At 47.3% G+C, this 10312-nt stretch overlaps 1 protein-coding gene across 2 annotated transcripts; it reads left to right on the top strand.

Moving 5' to 3' along the window:
* Positions 1–210: 210 nt before the first annotated feature.
* LOC101797289 (tubulin alpha-1C chain) lies at positions 211–9910 on the top strand. Of its 2 annotated transcripts, none has more exons than XM_027444970.3 (5): positions 211–381; positions 3801–4023; positions 7123–7271; positions 8632–9312; positions 9517–9910. In XM_027444970.3, exons 1-5 carry the CDS (start codon positions 226–228, stop codon positions 9808–9810), a joined length of 1503 nt encoding a protein of 500 aa, XP_027300771.1. In that variant the 5' UTR covers positions 211–225; the 3' UTR covers positions 9811–9910. The 2 variants fall into 2 exon arrangements, with proteins under 2 accessions (XP_027300771.1, XP_071884508.1); XM_072028407.1 differs by lacking the exon at positions 211–381 and adding an exon at positions 1090–1245.
* Positions 9911–10312: the final 402 nt, after the last annotated feature.

Raw genomic sequence — 10312 nt, 5'->3', positions numbered from 1 at the left:
GCTGAGGGGAGAAAATGGGCGCTGCCCTCCGTTGGCGGGAAGGCTGAGCCCCGCCCCCGTCCCCGCCCCTCTTTACGAACCAGCCAATGGCTCGCGCGAACAAGCTGAAATTCATATCCGCCCTCCAATCGCGCGTCCCGCTCCGCCGCCGCCCGGCGCCGATTGGGAGAGCGAGAAGTCTCAAAGCGCAGCCACCCAATAGCTCTGCGGGAGGGTGACGCCTCCATGCGAGTCTCAGCCAATGAGAGAGAAGGAGGGAGCCAGAAGCCCCGCCCCCTCGCTTATATAGGGCGGGCCGGGGCAAGGCGGCCGCATTCGCGGCGCTGCCCAGACCCGTTGCGCGTCTGCTGCCCCCAGCGCTGCCGGCCCCGAGGAGCCATGGTGAGCGGGGCGGGGGGGCGCTGAGGCGGGGACGGGGACACGGGACAGGGACGGGGGAGGCCGGGCGAGCCCTGCTCGTGCCGGCGGGCACGGAGCGGATCAACTGGAGGCGTCCCAAAATGGAGGCGGCTCCGCCGAGAACATGGCGGCGGCGGCGGCGGCGGGGCCCCGGGGGGGGGAGCGGGGTCGGCGCTGAGGGGGCCCCGCTGGTGTGGTCCCGGCTGGGAGTGAAGGGGCAGCGCTGGGGGTTTAATTCCGCCGGGTGCCGGAGCTGAGGGGTGAGGGGGGTGGGGAGAGGTGGGGGCAGCGCCCTGAGCCCCTCAGGAGGGGGCTGGGGGTGCCCCAGCCCTGTGGGGGGGGGTAAGGAGTGGGACGGACCGGTTCTAAATCCCCGTGGAGGCACAGAAAATGCCTGCTGTGGTATGGGGGCACTGGGGTGATGTCCTTGCTGTGTTGTTCCCCTCCCCTGGAGCTGTTTGGGGTCATGTTTTTGGCTGGAGCGGTGTCAGTGTGACTGCAGCCCCCCGCCTCATGCAGTTACCACAGGTAATGCCAGTGCTGAGCTTCGTACCTGGGACACCACATTCCTGACTGCGTTGTTGAGCTTGGTGTGAGCCAGTACAGCTGTTTTCACGAACCTTTGCTTTCCCTCTACGCAGATGAAGCTGTGCCTGAAATACGGTGCTGGAGAGTATAAGGGACCTAGAGCATGATCCGCAAGGAGAGGTGGAGAGAGCTGGGCTTCTGCAGCCTGGCAGAGCACGCCATGGGGCCATTTAATAGTCTGCAGCTACAGAAAAGGCAGTTACAGAAGACAAGCCAACACTTAAGCTGGAGCAGATCATGTCACACAAGGAGGCAGAGGCAAATAGGGGCTCGGGAGGTTTGGGTTGGGTGCAGAACTTCCCAGGTTCTGTGGGAAACTTCAGTGAAACCGAGTCTGTGCTTGAAAATAGTGTGTGGAAGGTGTGGGAGGCCCTGTAGTATTAATTTCTCCAGAATTCTGTGTCCTGACATGTGGCCTGAATATGGCATTTAACAGTGCTGTGTGTAGTATGTACTTAAATCTTATTAAGGTGACACTGTGGTGATGTGTGAAGGCCGAAAGCTCTAATGACAGCTGTCTGTTGCCTCTCTTTAGGTCTTGGGCACTGCACTTCCCAGGCTCAGGGCTTGTTGGGTAGTGTTCCTGGTGGGAAGGGAATACGCAGACTCTTAGACATCAGTGCCTAATAGCAATGCTTGTCTCACTAAATAGCCACCTACTATGTAAAGGGACTTGGTAAAATTGCAGAAAAGCAGTTGGAGAGCTCCCAAAGCAGGGCCAATGCTAGTGCCGGGTCAGGTTTGCCTAATTTTTGTCCATCCAGACTTTGAAACCCTCCGAGGATGCAGATCTCTTCCTGCCTCTCTGCTGACCTGTCTGGGGGCTGCACCACCCTGCAGGTGAAGCTTTCCTAACACCCAGCCCAGATTGCCCAGCATCCTAATGCTGACCTGAAGCGCCCTGCAGGGCAGGGAAGGATTCTCTTGCAGCGTGTCTCCTTTGGCAGCCTGGCACATTGCTTGCCTTGTTCAGGATGAGGCTGCCTTGCTGCACATCCAGGATGGCTTCTGTGGTGACCCCCAGGATCTCTTCAGCCTTGCAGTTATCAGTTTCTTTATTTGCACTGAGGCAAGGACTCATTTGCCCCGAGTGCTGAACTTTGCACTTGATCAAAGTAAACATGCGTTTGAGATGACACCTGCAGGACCTGAACTGGGGCTGAGTTGCCCAGGCTGTATGTTCCAAGCCTTTTTGTTATAAATTCTCATTTTCTGTGTAATTTCAAGAGGTGATATTAGTTCATCTCATGCTGGAAAGCCCATCCTTATTTTGACATCCTCCATGCTTTCACCTTTTGGGCACCCTACACACTTCTTTCAGTGACCTCCACCTGCTTAGGAGTTTTGTTAGGAGTGGACCTCACTGGTAGGACATGGCTGCAGGTGAGGCTGTGGGGTTAACATTCCGCTTTTTTTCCCTCTCAGTGGAAAAAAGTTTTAGGCTGGCCTGCTTCCCTGGGAGTTGGATGTGGCCTGGCTTCTCTGGGACAGCGCAGCCTTGCTGGCTGTGTACTGAAGCTGACCTATTTACGGTGTGTGGGTTGGCTGTCCTCTGCTGTTCCAGTACCTTGCCAAACCCAGGGCTTTCTCCTGGAGGCAGATGAAGCAATGGCCTTGGAGAGGAGCAGGATGGCAGCAGCTCTGAGCCCGGCTGGTTGCAGAGGCTGTGGGTTGCTCTGGGTGCTGTGTATCTGAATGCACAGCGTAGTTGGTTGGAGAGTTGAAATTTTTCCCAGCTTCTTAGTGCTGTAGTTGAGAACAGGTGGTGTTTTTAGCAAATAGACTTTAATTTCTGGGTGTTCCCAAGGAAAAAAAAAAAACTGCTGCTACTTCCCTGCATTTGTTAGTTGTGTGAACTAGGCAGTTCTGCTTATCCTGGAAATTTTGGAGACTAATTGTATCACCCAGTTGTAGGGTCTGAGCATGGTCAAATGGGACTTGCTCAGAACTGTTCTGTACTCAGAAGAATGCGCTTGACTCTAACTCAAAACCAGAAGTTAATATAAAATGCTACAGACCAGGAGGTTGGAGATCGTTCAGTTGTGGTTTGGCTTTTAATATTCAAAGCTGTATGGTGAAATATAAGGAAGCTGGCACTGTGCTCTGGACATCAAAGGCAACTGGGGAATCTGTAAATGGGTATGAATTGTCCTTCCTGCTGACACAAACTGTTTTGTACACAGATTAATAAATGAGGTTTGATGGATTTGAGGTCTGCTCAGTGCTGAGGAGCTCAGTATTTTGCATGCAGCAGTGCAATGTGAGCCCTAATGTTTCACTTTTACAGTGATAGTAATGGTTTGGGTAGGAAAAGAGTTCCTTGTGAATGGGCAATTGTCCTAAAGGGATCAAGAAGTGTTGGATTTCATGTATGGATGCACCAAAATGGCCCTGGGTCCTGCAGGAGGGTTTGCTCCCTCTGGTGGCAGTGCTTATGGGGCTTGGAGTGTTGGGGTGGTTTTTGGGCTTCTAGGCCAGCAAACACCAGGTGTGGTCATCAGTTTTTCTAAATGAGTATTGATTATGAAGAGAAGTTGGCTGAAGGATTTGGAAGAGTTGACCAAACTCTTCTGGTCTCTCTGAGGACAGGATAAACCAAGAGAAATCAGTCTGTGGGAGTGACGATGTCCAGAAGGGCCCTTTCTAGGTGGAGGTAGATGGTGGCTTGTGCCAGGTGCCCCTAACACCAGGACAATGAGGCTGATGTTTTATCAGCTTTGCAGTATGGGAGTTCAAGCTGTGTGTGTGCAAATGTTTCCTAAACCTGGGAACTGCTGTTTCTGTTGAGTGATCCAATTTTTTCCTCCCCACAGCGTGAGTGCATCTCAGTCCATGTTGGTCAAGCTGGCGTGCAGATCGGCAATGCCTGCTGGGAGCTCTACTGCCTGGAGCACGGCATCCAGCCCAACGGCACCATGCCGAGTGACAAAACCATTGGCGGCGGCGACGATTCCTTCAACACCTTCTTCAGTGAGACTGGTGCAGGGAAACACGTCCCTCGCGCTGTGTTTGTGGACCTCGAACCAGCAGTAATAGGTAAATGCGAGGTTCTGTGCTAGGGTCTGTAGAACACGCTGGAAGATTTAATTTAACTTGGGTGTTTTTGCCCAAGGGATCCATTTCTCCAGTCTTGTGCCTCTGGGGCTTTAAATTTTTACTGTGTAAAGCTTCTCTGCATCTTCCTAGCAATGAGAAATGCTTGGTGTTGTGTTCATTGAGACTGGCAAATAACGTGTGTTCTGGAGCCCTAAAGAATTAAATGCTGTCTTCTGCTAACCTGTGGAGTTCTGAATATGCCACATACATTTGCTATAGAAGGTACTCGTTACAACCTCTTGAAACTCTGTGGTGTGGTGTGTACAGTAGGCAACAGCGACCTTTTAGAAAGTTGATAGACACCATGAAGTAGATTGCTACATCAGTGTGATTCCTGTGCTTTCCCAAAACAATCTTGCAGCTTGTGTGATGCTAGCAGTAACTCATCTCAATTGGTAGCCTTAATCCAGGGACCTCCCAGCCTACACTACAACTTGCTGCAGCCTTATCTTGGACTAACGAGCAGCTTTTATCCTGGAGATCAGTCGTAGCCATGTTCTGACAGTCCTGGCTCTTAATGGGCAGCCCATGCTCCTGCCCCTGACCAGTTCCCTGTTCAGTGGCATGTTTCAGCTCCCCCATTTCACAAGGCCCCTTCCCTGAGTCACCAGTGTTGCTCTTGCCAATCCGTGTGCGTGAAGCAATTCTGCTGCAGTCAGCTTTGTGGCTGGCTTGCCCTAGGTGGTGATTTCGGGCTCTCAGAGGAGGGCTGCATTGCCTGTGCATGTGCACTTGCTGTGTTTGTCTGTTGTCTGTAATATGTAGGAAGAGTTGGGAAGGGGGAGGTGAGTGAATAGGCCTGGGCTACTCCTGGATAAGCAAAGTGAGGGTCTTTTGTAGGTGAATTGCCACACTACAAACCCCACAAAGCACTGTGGCCATACAGTGGGATGAGTTCTGCAGGAAAGCCAAAGGCTGGGAGTGCCAGACTGAGCTTTGGAACAGAATTACCTAGGTTAGAGAAGACCTTCAAGGTCATGTCCAAGCAGAAACCTGAAGCACTGAGTTCTATCACTAAGCCAGTCCCTTAGGGCTGTGTCCACTGAGTCAAAGCACATTCTGGCCCTATGCTGTATTATTCCCAGGAGCTGTTGTAGGTCAGATATTCTGTTTTCTTGAGCCCCATGGTTGTTGCTTCCTCTGCTGCTGGCCAGGTGGTGGCTCTAAGCAACCAGGAAAGGCTGAGAAATGAGGTGAAGGAGAGCAGGTGGCAAAGTTCTCACCTTGCCTCTGGGGGAAGAGCTGGTGAGTCTTGGGACAAATTGCAAATGGCAGTGATCCAGTGCTTGCTAATGATGTAAATGTAGTGTTGGAGATTGGCAGAAGGCTGTCTTATGAAATGCTTGGTAATACTAAAAAAGTGAGGGCTTTTTGTTGTAAAGGTTGCATCATGTGCCTTTGGGGACTGGCCTGCTTTCCTTATTCCAGCCCTGCTTATTTGAAAACTAGAGATTTAAGTCCATGGACAGGGTTCTTTGCATGCAGCATGCCCCTCTGCACTGCCTGAGAAAACATCTACTGTGCTTGCAGCAGCTCTGAAGCTGCCATGTGTGCACACCAGGGATTTCTGGAGCTTCATAACAATGCTGCCCTCAGTGAAAGCAGCATGACTGCTGTACGTGTGCAGCAGCTCTGTTTAGGAAGTGAAAATACTGTCAAAGCTTCCCACCAAGAAGCAAGGCAGCAGAAACATGCCTAGGGATGTAAGTGTCTTTAAATCTGCCCCAGTTAGACATAAACATGGAGGTTAACATGTCCTGGGGAAAACTTGCTTCAGCTGTCCACTCTGCTCCCAAGTTCTTTGTTCCTTCACAGTCCGATGACTATTCCTTGTAACTCTTCAAGCTGTTATTGCCCCAGAACTTGACTCGTGTTGCCCCCACCAGTTATGTTTTTTCCTAAGGTTCTATATTTTTTTCCCTTTTACCCTTGTTTCTCTCAACTTAGGTAGATCAAGAAGTCTTAAATCTGTATTTTGAATAATAGAATTCTCTGATTTTTTTGTTCTGACGCAGTCATGAAAATACTTTGGAGTATGGGACTGCAACTTACAGTGGTAGCCAGTCAGTCTAAATTGGTTCAAATAATAAGTGTATATAAATCTTGAATTCTACACAGCTTTAAGTCTCATGTACTTATTTTCAACTTAAAAAGAATATATGTGCACAGGCAACTTCATCTGTAGTTAATAAAGCTCTTGGTTTTCCACCTGATTTTAATTAAAGTATGGAGTGCTGCATTATGGTATAGCTCAAGAATGGCTTGAGCTAAACCAGAGACAAAGCTGTGCTGAGTGCCTTTAGCTTTGTGGTAGGACAGAGCTTTAGCCTGCTAGATATAAGTGCATATTTCTGATAGCAAGTGGAGGTCACAACTCTGAATTGTTCTCCAGATAGCTGGGGAAGGGAGGGAGGTTGGTCACAGGGTGGAGGTTGTTCTGTGTTCATTAATATGCTGTCTTTATAGCAGCCTTTCATGCTAGAGTTTACATTTGCTCTAGTAATATTTGAATAACTGAATATCTGTACAGGAACAGCTGTTCCATTTGAACTTTCTCTTCTACCCTTGGCAGAAAGTCCAGGTAAAGGAAATCAGGAGATAGGCAAGCAGTGCAGGCTCTGACTACCCATGACTACAGAAAGCAGCTTCTGGAGGACTTGGAAAATACAGAGGAAAAGCAGTGTTTCAAGTGGGCCTTGAAATGAGTCTTAAACTACAGTTGTTTAAGACAGCTGTTTGAGACAATTTACAATTGTTCTGACATGTCAGTAATGTAAACTTTTAGTGAAAAGAGGGCAGTTTCCAAAGCAGTAATCTCATTTTCCTTGGGTATTCAACACTTACACTGTACTATGTATTTGGTATCACCTCCTGATAGAAAACAAGCTGCTTTTTATCTACCTATATAGGCTAAGGTATTTTAGCCTGGATACCTTCAGAAGTAGGTATCCAGACTTTAAAAATACCCTGGTATCCAGGTGTTTGAAAAACCTGATCTACATAGAAAGTTAACTTTGAAAAATATCTATCTTTTCTCAGATGAAGTTAGGAATGGGACATACAGGCAACTCTTTCATCCTGAACAACTGATTTCTGGTAAAGAAGATGCTGCAAATAACTACGCTCGAGGTCATTACACTGTTGGGAAAGAGATAATTGACCTAGTCCTGGAACGTATCAGGAAACTGGTAAGACATTTCACTGAAGGCTCACAAACAAGTTTCTTTATCTTGTTTTTCAGCATTTGGAAATTAGGTTTTGGAAACTGTCAAAATACATAGGCCTGTAAGCTGTGCTTTAATTTGTTCCATGGTAGGAGAAGCTGTGGACTTGCAATGCATCCATTTTTATCCTTACAGGATGTTTGGATTACTTCTGTCAGATAGGGCTTCAAAATGACCTAAAATGTTGATGAGATCACCACAGTTCTTTTTAGCTTCATGTTAACTTCAGAAAGCCAGGACAGAGATTATTCTGATTTGCATAGTTTCTGCTGGAAAAGGATTGGTCTCTGGCTGGGGCTCTTGCAAGGAAGCTCAAGTAGGTGTGTTTGCTTATGTGGTTTAGACTTTTGTTTGCATTTCCTCCTGTTAAAATTTCTGATTCAATTTTATGGTAACAGCAGTAGAAAAGGGAATAAATCCCAGGAGGTTGTGGTGGTTCAGGCTTCCTAGTGCTTTGATCATGTGGCAGATCATGAAGCCATCAGCTTGGGTTAGAGTTCCCTTTCTAGGGCCGTTAGTATATACTTTGCCAAATCTGTGTCATAAAGGCAAGGTGTTCTCACTGTTTAAAAAAATCCGGACTTTACCTCTGGTGCTTTAATATGGAATGCTAAATGAGTAGTAGAAAACACACCTTCTGTGGATCAAAGCTGATATTATCAACACTTGGCTGCCACGGGCTCTAAAGCTAAAACTGTAGCAGGCTGTACTTTGACCTGAGAAATATGGTTATAACTTCCTCTTACAAGCTGGTTTAATTCCCTACCAGTCCTGGGAATTAAGGTAAGCATCATGTGGCACTCTTTCTCAGGATGAGGCAGTCTAGCTGCTTCATTTGAGAGGACTAAACTGGAATGGCAGCATAATACTTCTTGACAGCTCATCTTCCTGAACTGAGCTGCGTGCTTGCAGCCTGCACAGAGCTATAGCAGTAGTTCTAAGATGGGGTATCCTATGCTTTATGCAGTAGAGAATATCAAATCAGCATAAGGGGTAGGTGATCCATAGCGCTTTGAATATTGCTTTGTTTAATTAACTGCCTTGGCATGAGAATGGGGGTAGAGAAAGCCTTGAGGTAGTCATTTGAAGTGGAAGGGCTGCCTTCCAGGATTTAGGTGGCTTAAAACAGCTAAGAATACAAGTTTGGAAAGTTTTTCTATGGGATAATGCCTTGATTAATGATGGATGAATTAAATATCAGTTTCCTGAAGCTTGATCAGCTTCAGGTATGTGTCAGAATTGTTCTTTCATGCCTTTTTAAGTAGGCTTGTTTTGGAATTCTTAATGTGTACGATTGCTCTAACATTTGTATTTTCTCTTTCAGTCTGATCAATGCACTGGCTTGCAGGGCTTCCTGATTTTCCACAGTTTTGGGGGAGGCACTGGCTCAGGTTTTACTTCCCTGTTGATGGAACGCCTATCAGTTGACTATGGGAAAAAATCAAAATTGGAATTTGCCATCTACCCTGCGCCTCAGGTCTCAACAGCTGTTGTTGAGCCATACAACTCCATCCTGACTACCCACACCACCCTGGAGCATTCCGACTGTGCCTTTATGGTTGACAATGAGGCCATCTATGACATTTGCCGTAGGAATCTGGACATTGAACGCCCGACCTACACCAATCTCAATCGCCTCATTGGTCAGATAGTGTCTTCCATCACCGCTTCCCTCAGATTCGATGGTGCCTTAAACGTGGATCTTACTGAATTTCAAACTAACTTGGTGCCTTACCCTCGCATCCACTTCCCGTTGGTAACATACTCCCCAATTATTTCAGCAGAGAAAGCCTATCACGAGCAACTCTCTGTGTCCGAGATCACCAACGCGTGCTTTGAGCCATCCAATCAGATGGTGAAGTGTGACCCTCGCCATGGCAAGTACATGGCCTGCTGTATGCTGTACCGTGGGGATGTTGTCCCCAAGGATGTCAATGCTGCTATTGCTGCTATCAAAACCAAGCGCACAATCCAGTTCGTGGACTGGTGCCCTACTGGTTTTAAGGCAAGTCTCAGTTGCATCATGAATCTCTTGGACTTCTTGCTCACTGTAATGGGCGTCCAAAGTGTATTTTCTTGTTAAAATGTCCTGTAGGTACCTGACTTGTATTTTAATAAATGGAGGCTTATGTTCTTGTACAGAGCTACTTTCTATAGTCACTGTCACATCCTAGGAGGCAACTCATGGTTTCTTCTGCTTTTCCCGTAGGTTGGCATCAACTACCAGCCACCAACAGTGGTTCCTGGTGGTGACCTAGCCAAAGTCCAGCGGGCGGTGTGCATGCTGAGCAACACTACAGCCATTGCTGAGGCATGGGCTCGTCTAGACCACAAGTTTGATCTGATGTATGCCAAACGTGCCTTTGTTCACTGGTATGTTGGAGAAGGGATGGAGGAAGGGGAATTTTCAGAGGCTCGGGAAGATTTGGCTGCACTTGAAAAAGATTACGAAGAAGTGGGCACAGACTCGATGGATGGAGAAGATGAAGGTGAAGAATATTAAATGCAACAGAAGTGAATTGCAAGTCTCTGCCACTTACTGCCTTTTTAGTAGCAGTGTAAATCATGTCTAATGATTGGAATAAACTTCTTTAAGACATGCAGTAGTGTCCAAACACTATGTACCTTCATTAACCATATGCAAATAGTCTGTCTGAGATAAAATTTCTTTCTGAGAAAGGTGAATAAAGTAATCATTCTAGAGTTAGAGGAGTTTTACTTAAGGCATTGCTATTTAAAGAGCTAACAGTACATATTTGCCCCCAGAATCCAAGACTAGAACATGCTCAAGCATTTGGTGGAAGATTTGAGTTAGCTACTCTTTATTTCAAGGTTCTAATTTGCTGTCACAATACAAGGTAACAGGAACTAACCTTGTATTACTTAACCTTAAGAAAAGGTACAACACTTCTAAAGACAAAGGCTGCTTAATTTTTTCTCCTATACATAGATTTGGCATGAATGGTATGAGATATGGTATGCTGAAGGGGGAAGAGATGCCCTTT

This window comes from Anas platyrhynchos, chromosome 27 (genome assembly GCF_047663525.1).
Source record: "Anas platyrhynchos isolate ZD024472 breed Pekin duck chromosome 27, IASCAAS_PekinDuck_T2T, whole genome shotgun sequence".
Classification (NCBI taxonomy): Eukaryota; Metazoa; Chordata; class Aves; order Anseriformes; family Anatidae; genus Anas; species Anas platyrhynchos.
The sequence above is the reverse complement of the archived record's forward strand: the minus strand, read 5'-3'. Positions and strand labels throughout refer to the sequence as shown.

Coding starts and splice junctions, on each gene's coding strand:
- LOC101797289 (XM_027444970.3), top strand. CDS start 226: ATGCGAGTCTCAGCCAATGAGAGAGAAGGAGGGAGCCAGAAGCCCCGC. Junction 382..3,800: donor GCCGGCCCCGAGGAGCCATG/GTGAGCGGGGCG, acceptor TCCTCCCCACAG/CGTGAGTGCATCTCAGTCCA. Junction 9,313..9,516: donor GGTGCCCTACTGGTTTTAAG/GCAAGTCTCAGT, acceptor CTTTTCCCGTAG/GTTGGCATCAACTACCAGCC.